At 39.7% G+C, this 17,141-nt stretch overlaps 2 protein-coding genes across 4 annotated transcripts in view; both read right to left on the bottom strand.

The window, feature by feature from the left end:
- Window positions 1-19: 19 nt before the first annotated feature.
- On the bottom strand, window positions 20-6,285 carry zmat1 (zinc finger matrin-type 1). The gene is made up of 7 exons (XM_089011074.1): window positions 6,141-6,285; window positions 4,910-5,016; window positions 4,744-4,827; window positions 4,491-4,626; window positions 4,128-4,385; window positions 3,000-3,090; window positions 20-2,492 (listed from the first exon to the last, which is right to left on the bottom strand). The coding sequence occupies exons 1-7, from the start codon at window positions 6,277-6,279 to the stop codon at window positions 1,568-1,570; spliced, it is 1,740 nt and encodes a 579-aa protein (XP_088867200.1). The 5' UTR covers window positions 6,280-6,285; the 3' UTR covers window positions 20-1,567.
- Window positions 6,286-6,811: 526 nt separating this feature from the next.
- Window positions 6,812-17,141, bottom strand: part of ptpra (protein tyrosine phosphatase receptor type A) — a 36,151-nt gene continuing 25,821 nt past the window's right edge. The window contains exons 1-4 of one of the 3 annotated variants that reach the window (XM_089009689.1): window positions 9,229-9,291; window positions 7,802-7,955; window positions 7,621-7,704; window positions 6,812-7,517 (exon numbers count right to left, since the gene is read on the bottom strand). In XM_089009689.1, the coding sequence (XP_088865815.1) occupies window positions 7,479-7,517; window positions 7,621-7,704; window positions 7,802-7,936 (258 nt within the window). In that variant the 5' untranslated portion in view covers window positions 7,937-7,955; window positions 9,229-9,291 and the 3' untranslated portion in view covers window positions 6,812-7,478. Of the gene's footprint in view, window positions 7,518-7,620; window positions 7,705-7,801; window positions 7,956-9,228; window positions 9,292-12,712; window positions 15,888-17,141 lie in introns of those variants that run through there. The other 2 variants (XM_089009690.1, XM_089009688.1) reach the window with 2 other exon arrangements.

Genomic DNA, 17,141 nt, shown 5'->3' with positions numbered 1-17,141 from the left:
ACAAAGCAATAAAAAGTGGACATGAAACTGAAATAATAGCAGGAGTAAGGTTTCTATATGGGTACATTCAAAGTCCTCATCCCTATAGTGAATTTGGCTAAAATATGGTTTTACTTATTGTGGTATGAACGTTTCCTCTCATTAACCACGCACACACACTTAAAAAGTAAAAAGTGTGTGTTTCCAAGTGAAATGAAAATACACACCAAAAAATAATTTTGGGTGAATTTGTGAGGACCTCTCTGAAGCTTTAACAGATGCATATATAGACCCTCAAGAAGCCTTTAGAATGAAAAACTTGTGAGGACCGGCAAAAGGTCCTTACTTGTCAAAAATGTCCTCACTACGTATGATATAAAATGCTAGTGGTCCTCACAAGACTAGTCATACAAACACACACACACATCTCTTATCTTCACTAAAATATTGACTTGACAAGCATAATTTTATTGTCATTATTTTACATCATACAATCAGGGGGAAATCCACATCACGTGCACAATCGCTCGCTCAAAGGCACTTTGACAGTAGCCAGCAAACAGATGAGCATCTGTCTAATTTTACCGAGCATTTTTTTTTAACCTAGCATCGGGACATTTAAAGATAATCATTTGATGGTGAGACACGTTTGAGCTTGTTTACGAGGTTAGGTCCAGGCCAGGTGCAGGTTTGCCTCCGAAACCACAAAAGAGATATAAAATGACTCAACTTTTCAACAGGTGGCCTCCCCTGGTCAACTCAAAAGCGCCCTCTGCAGGCTGCTAAGGGCATTACAAGACCTGATGGACAGATTGGGGTTTGTCGGGATGACTATATTTCCATCCAATTGTTTTGTCAATTATTTTGGAATATTCATACCGGGAATGAATAAAAGTGGAAGTTGACAAACTAATTTAGGACATTGGTGTAAAAGTAGTTTATTAAAGCGTCAGTAGAAGAATAAATTAAATACAGCCAGCTAGCATAAATTGCTAATAGTTCCTTATTTTTGACAGTTTTATTTCATTAAGCAGATATCTACAGTTAAAATTGTAAGAGATGCGTAATTTTGCTTTTAAATTATTTTAATGTTTTATAATTACATAATTGAAATGCTCTTTTTGGGTTTTTCGATGAAAAGGTTTCTTCAGCCGTCATCTGGACTTCTTTGAAGGTGTCGAACGTTTCGCTTCTTATCCAAGAAGCTTCGTCAGCAAACTAAAGTCTTACTGGTAGTTTCGGCCCTATATATATATCCCTACTGTCCAGATGTGGCGGTGCCGGACTCCGCTATGATTGGTCCCTGCTCTCAGGTTGGGGGGGGAGCAGAGGACTACTCCCTGCGGCTCCACTGATTGCTTCTATTGTCCTGACTGACGACTGGCCTGATTGCCCAATTCGCCCTGGCTTCTCTTACTCCCCTTTCAAAGCATCTGTTTTCTTTCGCTAGGATTTTAACCTCATTGTCGTCAAATGAGCGGTTGCTAGCTTTTAGGTGCATATGTACAAAGCAGTACAGATGACGGCTGAAGAAACCTTTTCATCGATGGATCACACCTGTACGACTTACACAGACGCCTTCTTGGGTTTAACAGCCAAGAATGGAATCATCCCACAATTTCTCCTCCTCCGTCCTGTTGTCCGTGATCTCCTTTGTTCTCTTCTTCTCTTTTCTCCATTTGACAGCGGCGTGTTCTTCCTGTCGGTCACTCTGCTCGACAACATTAGCCTGCGTTTCTTCTGGAGTTGACACGACGGTGGCCTTCATTTGATCTTCTTCTTGTTTCCTTATTTGCCGTCTCTGCTTGCTGGGATGTTTGCCTTTTTTTCTTTTCTCATCCGCTGATCCTCCGAGATCCTTTCTTCTTCTTCTTCTTCTGTCCTCTGAGTAATCATCGCTTGTTTTCTTCTTGCGCCTCGCCTTGTTTGCAGCTCCTGATCGTCCACCTTTTTCCCTCCGTGATCTTTTGGTCCTTCTTCTCTCTTTTTGCCCACGTTCGCCCGAATCGCTGTCACTTGCTCCGCCGCTGAAGGAAGAAGAAGAATACGAAGAGGCGGAGGAGGAAGAAGCTGATGAAGTTGAATATGACGAGGAACTGGAGCACTTTCTTCTTCTCTTCAGAGGTCGAGTAGCGGGATCCAGCGAAGGTCTGAAGTGCGGGAAAGATGGAGGACCATCGCAATCCCAACCCCTGGATGGCCAAGGAGGGCCCATGTAGGAAGGTTGGAAACCTTCTCCACCAAAATGGGGGACACGGTTGCGCGAATGGGGCTCATATACGCGAGAAAAGCTCGCCAGAGTCTGCTTCTGGTGAGACGTGTGCTCGTTTTGTACGTCCATGACTTCTTCTGCTTGATGGTTCTCGTTTTGTGCTTCCTTCTGAGATCGACTGGCGGCAATCTTGGGCGTGAGTCCGCGAGCTTTCTGGACTTGGATGTAATGCGCCAGCTCATCGGCAAACGTGCTGTAGGATTTCTGTCGGGTTTGGCATAGTTTGAAGACTTTCTTCTCCCTGGCGAAGAATCACATCAACAAAAGTGGGTTTGTGGCTTGTGTCAAATTGTTGCTACTAAATGGAATGTAGAAATGTCATTCAGTAGACTGGTTTTCATACAAATGCCATTTGATAGCGTCCTCAAATTTGACGAGTGGATAAAACTACATGGCTGAACAACATAATGCTTTGAACAAATGGGGGGATTTTTTGGTATCGTCTTCAAAATACAGTCAAACCTCAGTTTTCAAACATAATCCGTTCCAGAAACCTGTTTGAAAAGCGATTTGGTCAAAAACCGAAAAATATAATCAATGTCTGCTTTTTTTTTTTTTTAATCGTGACAATGACAAAAACCCTGGCACTGGAGTTGGCACATTTTTGCACATTGTCTGTCAGTGAATGTGAAGAGCAAAACTACGTACCGTTGATCATACCAACTAATGTTTACATTTTAGTAGCCTAACTTTGCTTTCATTGTCTTTACAATAAGAGTGTATTCAAAAAAAGGATAGCAAAGCTTACCTTGCATGGTGCTTGTAGCCCTGCATATGGGCTCGGTACATCTCAACGGAGTTGAATTGCAAATTACATATGGAGCACGTCAGAGGGTTTTCTGCACGAAATAAATGAAAGAAGGAAGTACAAAAAAGATTTTTTTAAAAAATCCAGGCCACTTGCAACTATTGGGGTTAATTCTGATACCATTGGAAATAAAATACAGTGATACCTTGGCTTCCGAACTTAATTGGTTCCCAGACAGAGTGTGTATGGTGAAAAGTGTGCATCCCAAAAATTAATTTCCCATAGGAAACAATTAAAATGAGAATAATCCGTTCCCAGGTCCCCATAAAAAACATTTTTTTAAATTTCTAACCCTTAAAACGACACACAATATACCTTATTTTATGTATAATAAATGTGCTATGGTATTATAATTAAAGAAATAAACTGTACTGTATAATAAAGTTGTTTTATTGACCTTTGTGATGATCGTTAATGGAATGGATAGTTTTTTGCATAAAGTGTCTCAAGGAGCTCTGGGTTGTACATCTTGGAAGTTGTGACATTGCAACAGCAACAGATGCAAACAGACACGCTAGAAACATCATTAATAGCTGGTTCCCTTGCTTGTCTTATGATTTCAAATTGAACTGATGGCTAGTGCGGGTTATTTGTGGAGCCTGATTGATGGGATATTTTAACCTTGCAGTCTACACTCTGCCTTTGAACTATCCAAGTTGAAACGAGTCCAAATGTCACTGTTTTGTATCCATTTTGTCACTCTCTCTCTGTCGTCTGCCTGTCTCTTTCATGTTTAAACCACCTCCCCTCACTGCTGCGTTCTTGACCAATCACGTGGCTTTAACCAAAGACTGAGGGCGGGGAATAGAGGACCAAAACAAGCCGGCCGCCATTTATCTTTTAGGAGAACGGGTTCGTTCGCGAAGGACACATCACTTTGCGGCAGCTCCGTGTGTATCCCGAAAAATAGTTTGTATGCCAAGGTAACATTTTCATACATTTAACGTTCGTAAACCGAAACGTTTGTAAGCCAAGGGGTTCGTAAACCGAGGTATCACTGTATTGGGATTTCGATTCCTGCAGTGTGTGTGTGTTTGTGTTCTTCCGCAAAGGGGGGCATCGCGTTACCTTCTCGAACATCTGCGAGCTCTTTCAACATGTCCTGTCTGGCCTTGTTCCTTTGGTGCTTGCGGCCGTTGTAGTGCTGCAGCGCCATTTGGGGATTATTGAAGGAGGCGGCACATAAAACGCAGTACTTGTTTGCATCTGAAATGGCCACATTTGGATTTGATTCGCCGCCTGGAACGTTGCCTGATCCTGACACGTGGTCCTCGCTGGCGGGGTCCATCGGTGGTCTTGGTAAAGTATGGCCCACCGTGTCATTCGCTGTTAGGTTAGAGGAACAATTCAACTTCACAGGCAAGTCAAGTCGTTCCTTTTTTGATATTACAGTACGCTAAATATTTCACCCTTCCTCTCATGCACACGTACCTTCCTTTTGAGGATTTTGCTTCCTGAGATTTTTCATGTGGACTTTGCCTTTGTAGTGTGACTTTGCTACCACAGAAGAAGTAAACACCATGTTGCACAGCTCACAGAAACGGTCTTTGTCAGACGGCATGCGACGCTGCAAAATTAGAAGACAGCATCAGCTTCTTTATGTTATGATATTGTCGCATTGTGATGATAACACAGCCAATAAAATTTGAAGTTTATGCCCCTGAAATACAAAACAAGTGCTAACCAACAGTCCAGCAGACTCTGTATGCCTCAGTTCATCCCTCTTGTTATTCAGGTAGAGTTTCAACTTCTGGGCATGTTTTTTTCCCTGGAAATGAGTAGAAAGAGATCATATAATGAGATCTCACGGGCTGCGATTCAATTAACGTAGGATTAGAAATGCACCAAACCTCATAATGTGACAGCCGCTGAGCCTCATATAACAGCACGACATCACACACATGGCAACGCTGGTCAGTGAGGAGACCTTTCAGGAGTTCTTCATCACTCACATTGCCTGAATGCCCCCACCCAAAAAAAAAATGTTTGAAGAAGAACAAGTAACGAGAAAGCCGGTATTTAGACATAAAGGAAAAAAAGATTAAATTCTACTTGATTCATCACAGTACGAATGCAAATAATAGAACATACCTTTGATTCCAACATTGAAACCGTAAACTACAAGATTATTCTTAATAAAAATGTCAGTGGTGTGTGGGCTCCCTCTAGTGGCAAGTATAAAAGTAACCATATTAAATGTTCAAACTTCACATACATTTTCCGTGACTTACTCATGTTTTTAATTCAACATGGCACATTTGTTAAATTCCATTTGTTGTATGTCCCTTTATAGTATAATATTTGATCTTATTGAACATGTATTTTCAATCAATTTGTATTAAATAGTTCGCGTAATAGTTGTATTAAGTTCATCCTGTCTACTTGATATCTAATTTAAAATTATTTTCTTACAGTGTATTTTAGGTGTTCAATTACCTGACATGTTTCAGCGTATACTTAAGCAGACAGGATGAACTTAATACAACTACTACGTGTATTAAATAATGTTTTAATATTTTTTTATGAGGGGTGGGATCATTCACACTTCAAACAGTGTGTGTGACAGCGACTTACTTTTAGGAGTAAAGCTACTGCCTCGTTTCAAATGATCACTTGGGCCTACTACACTACTATATTTTAATTTCGTTTGTGATGGTAGTTCTGTACTAGAAATGTGTTTTTATATATATATTTTTTATCATACAAGCTAACAAATAACCCTGGCCTGTTGTATATTTTTTAGCTATTTCATCAGCTGAGTAATGGGCCTGCTCTTTTACGACTAACTGGAAATAAAAACGGCCAATTTTAACACGGCGAGCCAACGGTGAAGACATTATTTTATTTTTTGCTTTTCCAAAGCCATTCCCGATACAACCCTAACGTTTAGTTGTTCAGTTCTGACAGGGTGATTCCAGCTTTCCCTGCTTCGTCTACTTCAAAACAGAGACGTTAGCACTTGTAGCTAAAGGAGCTATCCAGTATCCATTTCAATGCGATGCGGCTTTAGCCTGTTAGCAAGAAAGCTAACGTCGTTCGTCCGGTCACACGACTGAATTGCCCTTTTCAGGCAAGACTCACCTCCAACCAGGGTACTATCAGTTTTAATGTTTATTACTTTGTCAGGTTCTGTGGTGGAAATCTCTAAAGGGGCACCATTAATGTTATTTTGAGCGCCAGACTCCGCAGATTGCGGAGCGCTGACGTTCAGCAGCTCCATTTTTTTAGCCCCAACTGACGCGCAGGCGTGTTGAGTTGGACGAGGTTGTTTGGGGGTTGAGACAAAAAGCGATCCAATTCCTGCAGCTGATGGAAATGAATTCAAAAGAATGTATGTATTTAAAAAGGGCGAGTAAAAGTCTGGGAAACAGAGAAAACAACCCGAAACAAAATCACAACACAGTAAATCTGCACTGATGTCAAACTAAGACAAATAAAACATACATGATGACAGCCTAATGTTACTGCTGTCCAAATCTCAACCATTTATTAATGCAAACGTTGGCATAAATTGTTTTACATTTTTGTCGTAGGGATTTTTTTAAATTATAGATTGGATTGGATTTGCCTTTATTAGTGTCGTAGTGGAGAAATTTACATTTCACAGCAGCAAAGTTATGAAAGAAATGAACGTAGAAAAAAGAAATACATGAGCTGCTGGAAAGGCAGCCACTCTCGCGGCGCCGTCTTGAAGTCAAAAGAACAAAAAAAAAAAAAAAAAAAAAAAAAAAAAAAACATGACAACACAAAGACACGGAGATACATTCATTCTTAAGCACTTTCTGTACCGTCTTTGTTACGTAAAGCAGTTCGAGATGAAAGAGGAGGATCAAAGCATGTTTCATTTTTCAAAGCAAGATTTTGCTGTTACTTATATGAGAATCATACATTTGATGACAAATGAATCCATAAATCTAGGTTCAATATGTTTTCACACAGCGTTTCTTGAAACCGTACACGAAAAGCAAAGTAACCAATCTCCTAGTGTGACACAAATTAAAGACAAAATAAAATATCAAAATAAAGTCTTTATTTCAAGGCATGTTTTGAACACAGGTTAACTAACTGATCATTAAATGCCAGAAATTTTTCCATAGAAGCCAACATCCCACATTACGCCAAATGAATTCAAAACAGTGACGTGCAGTCAGTGGAGGCAGGTGAGGCAGTGGAAATATCAAATGAAAAAATAAATTAAACAGTTAGATGTTTTAGTGATTTGTACTTTAAAGTTCTTGTCCATTTAACTTCACCGTTTTAGGATTTTTTTTCAAAATCGCTGAATTTACCGTTCAAATACTAAGTAGAGACGAGAGGTGACGTCATCGATGACGTCAGTGCCTCACCAGCCATGAACCGCACCGCACGTCACTGATTCAAAATTAGTATGAAGAGTCGGGACAGGCTGGCTACAAGGTGTCACTTTTTCTTCTGGAGCTCTTTGGTTAGGATATCCAACTGTAAGGAGAGACATTTTTTTTGTTGAGTCACAGCACACTCTTCCATTTCTTAACATGAAATCATTTGACTTGAATACGGTCAACTGGCCTTTCCCACTTACAATCATGCCCTTTAGAATACTCCTCCGGGGTGGTCTCAAATAACTGCACTCCGCCCCCTCACATAGTTTGATCTCCTCTGAAATCTGAAAACGAGATGTTGGGTTCATCTATACAGAATAGGTCCACCAAAGCAAACTCATAAAACTAAAGTAGTAGTTACACACTCGCACTGTGCCTGACCTCAGATGTACCAAAGGAGTCCAAGTCCCTTTTGCCTCCAGGATACCAACCATGGGACCAGTGCTGGGCATTGGACAGCTGAGCTTCAATACAGAGAAGCAGTCCAAGCAGTAAAACCAGCCGAGATACACTCATGATAGTAGCTTTTATTTACCTAGGAGCAAAGATGGATAGAAATCATGCCGGTTGAATTTAAAAAAATGCCATTAAGACCTGTATTAATTTGTATTCTGGTGGGAATGGACTTTCGCCAGTGTGTGTGTGTATATATGCTGTACAGTGATACCTCGGTTTACGAACCCCTTGGCTTACGAACTTTTCGGTTTACGAACGTTACATTTATGAAAATTTTACCTTGGCATACAAACTATTTTTCGGGACATACACGGAGCACCACAATGAGTGATGTGTCGTTTGCGAACGAGCCCGTTCTCAAAAACAAGAAAATGGCGGCCAACTTTTTTTGTCCTCTATTCCCCGCCCCCAGTCGTCGGTTAAAGCCACGTGATTGGTCAAGAACGCAGTAGTGAGGGGAGGTGGTTTAAACATTAAAGAGAAAGGCCGACGACAGAGAGAGAGTGAGAAAATGGATTAAAAATAGTGAAATGTGGACTGGTTTCAACTTTGATAGTTCAAAGGCAGAGTGTAGACTGCAAGGTTAAAATATCCCATCAATCAGGCTCCACAAATAACCCACACAAGCCATCTGTACACTTGATGCAAAAAGCTATCAACCCAGCTCAACAGAACACAATTGATGAGGAACAAGGTAAAATTATGGCATAGAAAGCACCTCCAAGGGATCATTCCTCAAGATGGTGAAAGAAGAAGGCTACGTTCCTCATCAAGTGTTTAATGCTGATGAAAGCGGCCACTCCATTCCATCAAGCCATCAACGACAATCACAAAGGTCAATAAAATGACTTTATTATACGGTACAGTTTATTTATTTAATTATAATACGATAGCACATTTATTATACATAAAATAAGGTATATTTTGTGTAGTTTTAAGGCTTAGTAAAGTAGCAAATTATCTTTTATGGCAACCTGGGAACGGATTATTCTCATTTTAATGGTTTCCTATGGGAAATTAATTTTTGGGATACACACTTTTTGCCTGACACACTGTCTGGGAACCAATTAAGTTTGTAAAGAACTAAAACATAAGCCCAACTGAATGCCACACACTGAGTCTTTTAAACACACTGCTAAAATATCAACAAGTAAACAACATACTAATGCACTCGCCCAAATCATTTTTTTTCTTACTCCACAAAGTTTTGAAATCAAATCATCTGGAATATTTTTGTCTGAAAACATTGATGGATGGCCAATCATGTTGTATGAGGTTGCTTCCAAACATGTTACATTCCGTTCGCACGGTAAAAAAAAAAGAGGTCAATGAATAAAATATCATAGTCTTACCTTGTAAAACGGCGCCTCCAGAGATGTCGGACTCAACTTTCTGTTACTTGTCAGTAATTTCACAGAGCTTTCCTCAACAGATGGTTTACATGCACTATATATATGTACGTACGTAGCCTATATTCCATCACCCACCCACCACATTAATGTTCGTCCCCGCCCTTATTGACACCATTGCTCCTTCCCTCCCAAGCGGAGAAATTAACATCTATTTGTAGGGGAGGGTAGGGGGTGGCACAAGGTGAAGCGGACCTGGATAATTCCAATTATCATCTGCAAACAGCAGTGACATCCACAGGGGCCGGTGTGTTTACGTACAGTATGAATCACCCCTCTACAAGAAAAAAAAAAAAGTGTCCACCTCTGTTTTCCATATGACCTAAAGATTTTTGAGCATATCCCTAAGCAATCCGTCTCTTGTGGATTTGATCTGGATGACTCGGCCATGAACAATACAATTCCTCTGCCGGGCCAATATCGGCAGAGGAACAAACATGGTGGACAGGCCACAGACAATTTCCCTTTTCAATTTGATTTCCTGTACAAATTTGGAAATGAAACAACGGTGTCAGGTGTCAAAGTCAAAGGTCACCCACTACCCCCACCGGATTTGTCACGTTGGGGTTTTATTTCATATTTAATTTTCTAAACTTGATTGGCAGGAGTTGTGCTAGTGATAGAGATTAGACAGAATAAGAAGTGATCATATTTAAAAGTTTCATGATGTATATGCTTAGTCAACACTTGTGACTGAATACACAATTGAAGCACAGACAACCTGGGGTCAATCTGAGGTTAACAGATACAGCAAGTTCAACTGTCAGCTTCATCTAGGAGATCTGTCCTTGAACAGAATTTAGGACATGAGGTACTCCTTTATCACAAAAGTTATTTACGACTTGAACATCCTGCACAGGAAAAGCTCATTAGCCAGGTTACAAATTTATCAGCTCATGGAAAAGACAATGTTTTATTGCTTACAGCTGTTCACGCTCAGAACGTTCCAGGGGTGTGGTATTCTAATCAAGAAAACTATGTTTTACTAATGTATCACTTTAATTTGCATGTACTCTCAATAAATAGCTTGGCAGAGGGCCGCAAAATTCAGACGTATGTCATGAATGACTACGTTTCCTGCCGGCAGTAGGGACAATCTTAGTGGTTCTGAGTCGCTGTCCACAGTGTCTGACTGTCATATCTCTGACAGTTAGTAATTACTCTAAAAAGAGTAATCGTATACTGTATTGCATTGAAGTCGTTGCTTATGACCCGCGTTACAGCCGCCTTACTGATGTATTTTCACACAACTTTGGAAAAAAAGTGATAGTCCACTGAGAAGAAAAAAAAATCTCAAGCACTTTATTAGTTTTGAACAGTATCTTGCTTAGAAAGGCCAATCTGGCATTATATAATTATATATCTTTCCCCCCCCCCGTATATATAATTATATACACATATATTCAAATGTTGAATAACAAAACACTAGAAACCGACATAGGCAAAATAAAAGGTTGGATTACCTTAAGACAATTATATCATTGCAAACAAAACATCCAATACATTTCGAAATGGTCCCATTACAATTCAATATACAGCTTTTTTTTTCTTAAAAAAAAGCAAAAAGGGGGGAAGAAAATAAAGGCAACAGACAGGAATGAAATATAAATAACCTTACATTATGTACAAAGTCGAAAATGCATTCAACCCGGACCAACGGTTGGACGGTGGTCCAAGGTAAACGTCAGAGAGGAAAAAAAGAGAAGTGAGTGCACTTGGAGACATCGAGGCGACATTTAGCTGAAGAGAAGACAAAATAAAAATGGTTTCCATTGGTACTGTTGTAGCCGCTGTGCACGGGGCAAACCATTGATTTATTTTGCAAAGGCATGTGGCAAACACTTTCCACTTAAAGGACAACCGACATCACTTTTTTGTTTCCTAACTGACATCAGAAAAACGTTTTATAGCATCTAAAATACCCAAAACACGCAGGATGATATTTTTATTCAAATGCAAAACACCAATAAAAATGACTTATAGTGTCCAAAATCTGCAAAAAAAAAAATGAACCCGGAAGTGGCCAGTTTCAGAAGGTCCCGCCCACTCATAACTCATCCAGTTATGAATATGATTCAAATAGTTCTGAAGAGGAAAGCATACATTTTTGCAATCGATTAAATAATTTATTCCGTGCCATTTTGAGGCAATGGGGGGGGGGGGTATGTAGCACCAAAAGAGGCAGAAAATGGCGACAAAGCTCCGTCTAAGGAATTAATCAGCCCGTTTCCACAGGCTGATTAATTCCTTACACTGAGCTTTGTCGCCCTCTTTTGCCTCTTTTTGGTGCAACACGAAGTTTTCAGACCAAACAAGTACAGCAAAATGCATTGACGTGATGGAAGGACTGCTACAATGTGTCCTTTTTTCGGTCAGTGGCGTTCCTTCAGTGACGTAACGTAAGGACTCGTCACCAACTCAAAAACAAGACTTCCGGAATATTCAGTGAGAGTCTTAGAATGTAAAACATAGCTATATGCGGTGGAATCTTTGTCAAATACGCTCAGTAGAAGTCATTTGAAGCCATTTTACAAATTATGGACACAACTTGTCCGCAGACGTCGGTTGTCCTTTAAATCAGCAAGTGACATATTTTGATGCAAAGACAACAGATTTTGCTTTAGTTCTCAAAAACGTCCTCTGCGTTTCGTGTTTATGCCTTGAAAAATAATCCATTTTAGACCTCAACACCTCTCGGTTGCAATATTTTGGGGGAATTAAATATGAGGCACTTTTGTTGAAGCAAAACTGGCATTGTGTCGTGCGAAGAAGCGTCTCATGATTCAAACACAAATAACCATGACGATAAAGCGTAAACTCACAATCAGATACGTGTCCAATTTTTGTACAAAAGTGTCAAGTGGGAGGAAAAAAAAGGTCTTGAACTGTTTATGTGCAAATAGCAAAATGCACAGATGTTCATTTCATACATTTGCTACTTGAAATCCCTACAGAGGATGAATAAAAGGCTAATAGCAGTGTCTGAAAGTCATGACAAAAAAAATTTGCGGGCACCAGGGCAGACAACTCTGAAAAGTTGCCTGCCCCATTTTTCACAACTTGAAACACAATAAGACGACAAAAAAAAAAAAAAACATTGTTGCAAAGTATAACAGATTTTTTTTTATTAAGGAAGTACCTACCACAAATGCTCCCCTGCTTAATTTATGGCAAATATCCTTTGCTGAAGATTTTGCTCCAGTTGTCGTTTGTCGTCATGGTGCATAAGGCAATGTTTGTGTTGTGTTGTCTGCTAAAAGCCACGTGGACTCCTCTTTCTAAAACGTCTTTCAAAACTCTCAAGTACACTTTTCAGTCACGGTATAGTCCGAAGCACGACAGCACGACAGTCAATCAGAAGCCTGTTTCGTGCTTCGGACTATACCGTGACTGTAAAGTATACTTGAGAGTTTTGAAAGGCGCTTAGAAAGACGAGTCCACGTGGCTTGTAGCAATTTGCTTGTAGCTTTTGCTTTATTGAATAAAACAAACGTTTGACTTGAAAAAATTATAAATATATATATATATATATTTTTTTTTCTCTTGAAGAAGTTGTCGGCCACCCGAGCCGAGACGTTTTGAAAGTTGTACGCCCCGGGCCTCCGGGCAGATGTTATTTCAAACACTGCTAATAGACCCCCCAAAAAAAACTGAATGTGAATTCCCACCGTTTTTATCATCATGTGGGTCTTTATTTTCTTTTTTTCTTCTGGTGCAAATAGTGCATGAGACAATCAACATCTACAACAGCTTCCTTGCTCGCCACGAAAATTGCCGAAAATACTTGTGATGATTCGGTACACCGCAAACAAGGGTCACATCAGTGTGATGTAAAATGTGTTCACGCGTGAATTTCTTCGAAGATTGGGTCGTCATTAAAACATCTTGATTTGTTTGATAAACGCAGAGGAAGATTTGTACATGGTTCATTAAAAAAAATATATTGAAGTGATTATAATGTGAAAAGACGAGCAGCTCGTACAATTTTAGTGTGCGGCGCAATTTTCTTGCGCTCCGTTATCGTTAGTATTTTGTCCACATATTTTGTGGTGGGGAAAAAAAATGAATATGACTCGTAATGTGGAACATGCTAATCGAAACTGGCTTGCAAGACAAAAATGTGGAAATTGTCTTTTTTTTTTCTTTTGATTGTTTGATTTGGTTGTCTAGCGTATGTGAGGACAGGCTGCTTCATTTCCTGGGTTTGCCCCAGCAAAGATTATGGTAGCCTTGAACGCCCTCCCTCCCCTGCCCCGACATCATTCATTTTCACCACAATCATCAAGAAGAGGATGACATCATCCGTGATGGCAGCGGGAGTTCGCACAGAACAGCCACTAAAACCACAAGGAAATGTGTAAACACAGCATGGCACACAAAATGTAAAAAAAAATTAAAAAAAAAATTGAAAAAGCCAATTTCTGTTCAAAACAGCATTTGACAAAAAAAAAGCGACATTCTTCAATATCAGTGTTCACGGTGGCAATGAATGGACATTCTTTTTTTTTTTTTTTTTTTTTTTTACTCGCGACAGTACAGCGTTGGGAATTGTGGGTGAGATTAAAAAAGAAGAACAGAAAAAGCAAGAAAAACGTTTGAGGAGATTCTGCTCTATGTGGATGCTGCATTCATGGGCAAAAAGAATTGGGACAACCGAACAGAAAGAAGTGAAAAAATAAGAGGAAAATATTGGACAGAGTTGGACTCCCTTTTACAGCAAAAAAAAAAAATAAAACAATTGATTGACACTCTCCTGGAAAAGACTGGGGCAGATCCATTTATTCTCAAAATGTATTAAATGGTTTGAGGTCAGGGTTTTGTGCAAATTCTTTCAAACGTGATCCTGCAATTGTACTAGACTGAATAAATTAAATTGTGTGTGTGTGTGAGATTTTTCTTTTTCAAGTGCATTAATAAGATTGGACCCTTAGCCGTAGAAGCAAGTGACAAACAAGGTGGCCGTCTACACATAGAAGACTCCGTTTGCAACGATTATGCATTATAAATGCAAATAATGAATCCAAAAATTGCACCAGGCTGTCAATTCCAATGCGCGTTTGACTTGAAAGCGATCTTCACTAATTAACTAAGTGTGAGAACAAATTGAGAATAAATTGAGACGCCTGTGTCAGATATCAAAGTTTTAGACGTTCATCTTAAAGGACAACCGACGCCTCGGGACAAGTTGCGTCCATACGTTGTAAAAATCACTTCAAATGATTTCTACTGAGCGTATTTTACAAAGATTCCACCGCCTATAGCTATATTTTACCTTTTAAGACTCGCGCTGGATATTCAGGAAGTCTTGTTTTCGAGTTGGTGACGATTCCTGAAGTGACGTCACTGAAGGAACGCCCCTGACCGAAAAAAAAAAAAGACATTGCAGCAGTACTTCCACCACGTCAATGCATTTTGCTGTATTTCTTTGGTCTGAAAACTTTGTGTTGCACCAAAAAAAGGCAGAAAATGGCGACCAAGCTCCGTGTAAGGAATTAATCAGCCTGTTTAATTCCTTACATGGAGCTTTGTTCCCCTCTTCTGCCTCTTTTTGGTGCTACATTTCCCGCCCCCAGATTCCTCAAAATGGCACGGAATAAATTCTTTAATCGATTGCAAACATGTATGCTTTCCTCTTCAGAACTATTTGAATCATATTCATAACTGGATGACGAACAAGAAAGCATCTTCTCCGAATCTGAAGCCATTGTTTTGATTCTAGAGCAAGGCAAGACATATTGGGGTGACGCCACGAACAAGGGGGCGGGACCTTCTGAAACTGGCCACGTCCGGTTTCAAGTTTTGGCAGTTTGAGCACACTTTAAATCATTTTTATTGCTGTTTTGCATTTGACTAAAAATATCAACCCGCGTATTTTAGATGCTATCAAACGTTTTTCTGATGTCAGTTAGGCAACAAAAAAATGGTGTCGGTTGTCCTTTAAGTCACCGCACGGTACAATGGCATGTCTCTGGCAAATCAGAGGCGTTTACATTTTTTTCAGTCCTTAACGAGTTAAAAAAAATACATAAATCTCCAAAGCATTAGTTTTATATTCAGATAGACTTTTTTTATATTTCTATATATATATATATAATAAAATACTTTACAGGTGCCACCCCAAAAAAAATGCAGCCAAACTCAAAACTGTGTTGAAAAAGAAGAAAAAGTTAAACAATGCAACACAGTAAATATGCGTATGTAAGCAAATTAGGGCCTGTATCAACAAAATGTTACAAAATACTCCTAAAAGGCATGTCCATTCCTCTCTGTCCAACTTGCACTGCCCTCCCATCCAGACTGAAATATTGGTTCCCTTTTCCAGCAGGCAGTTTTGTCCCCATCCACAGAATCATACGATAAGTGACGTGTCACTGAAAAAGAAAAACAATCCTGTGGGGGAAGAGGGGAGGGGGGGGGGGGTGTATGCAGCTTTCTGCACAGTCATGTTTGGTGTGCGTGTGTTCTGGGGCATGCGCGTGATGCTGTTAGTACGATTTGGAGCCATCCATCCATTCAATGGTGGGTGATTATTTAAAATTGGCATAGTCAGAAAAGGCATCAATATACTCCTGGACAACTTTGTAGCAGAACTCGTACTGCTCCTGGAAAGTGGGATGGAAAACACCGTCAGTCTCAGCCATGGGGAAATGATTATTTCTGTTCTGCATCATTAATGTGTCAATGATATGATCATCAGCACCACCTCCCCTTGGTTTCCTAGCAGTGGCTCAAAAATGGGAGCAAAGCAACAACAAAGTACTTTGACACTAAGACGCCACAAGATGGTGGCAAAGGAATATTTACTGTTTGGCCGGAGCGCACAAAAAAAAAAAGCCAATAGGTCTGTTATTTTTCTGATTCATCACCATAATAGCAAGTAAAATACAGTAAAGTCTCGTTATAGCGATATCGGTTATATTGATAGGACTGCTTATTAAGATACTATTTTCATTTCCCGGCAAATTTCTAGTATTTTTATGATATAATTAGTTCCGGTTAGTACGATACCCGGTTATTACGATAATCCGGTTACTACGGTGCCCTTTTTCATCTCCCTCCGGCCATTTTGCTCTGCTTATATCGATTCAAAAGCAGCTTAAAGCTGAATCGATATTTGCTTAAGGATTTCAATACAGTACCACCATTAGCGGAATCTGTATCGGTAGCACCGTTGGTCACGTGACCAGCTTTTGTGTCTTGCACTGTGTAGCAGAGCTGCAATAGCATCTGAAAGTAGTCTTCTTATATAGTATACAGTTGTTCAACACCAATTTCAACCATGGGGAAACTTAAGAATTGTGATATCGGAACGAAGTACAAGTACAAGGCAATAGTGGTTGTGGAGGAGAATCCTACAAAAGGCAAATCCTCCATTGAGAAAGAGTTTGACGTGCCCGAGAATACGTTATCAAGGTAAGTAATGTAAACGTTGCCGTTTTCCATCCATGTATTTAATTGTGTTGTAATCAGATATCTTTATCGCTTGCAATAATCACAATTTTTCATCCAGTATGTACATGCTGGCGTTCGTGGTTTCTCTCGTGTGTGTGTATAGAACAATGTCGAGTGCTACTCACTGTCACTATTGCAAGAGTGCGTTATGAAAATAATAAATGACATTTTTATTTAATGCATAAGTTTATTTTTCACTTCACTACAGTACAAAAGCATGCTAGATACGCAATCCATGAACTCAAGGAGAAAATTACACACCATATCAAACAAAGATCCCCCATTTATTGCCCACTTTTAATGAAGTTCGGCGCAGGATCGGATATATCGATAGTCCGGTTATATCGATATTTTTACCGACTACCGAGAATATCAAAATAACGAGACTCTACTGTATATACAAA

Source organism: Hippocampus bargibanti, linkage group LG12 (genome assembly GCF_051943395.1).
Source record: "Hippocampus bargibanti isolate YZ-2025 linkage group LG12, ASM5194339v1, whole genome shotgun sequence".
Classification (NCBI taxonomy): domain Eukaryota; kingdom Metazoa; phylum Chordata; class Actinopteri; order Syngnathiformes; family Syngnathidae; genus Hippocampus; species Hippocampus bargibanti.
Note: the sequence above shows the minus strand (reverse complement) of the source record. Positions and strands in the feature narration are given on the sequence as shown.

Coding starts and splice junctions, on each gene's coding strand:
- zmat1 (XM_089011074.1), bottom strand. CDS start 6,279: ATGGAGCTGCTGAACGTCAGCGCTCCGCAATCTGCGGAGTCTGGCGCT. Junction 4,828..4,909: donor AGCGGCTGTCACATTATGAG/GTTTGGTGCATT, acceptor ACTCATTTCCAG/GGAAAAAAACATGCCCAGAA. Junction 4,627..4,743: donor CAGAGTCTGCTGGACTGTTG/GTTAGCACTTGT, acceptor CTAATTTTGCAG/CGTCGCATGCCGTCTGACAA.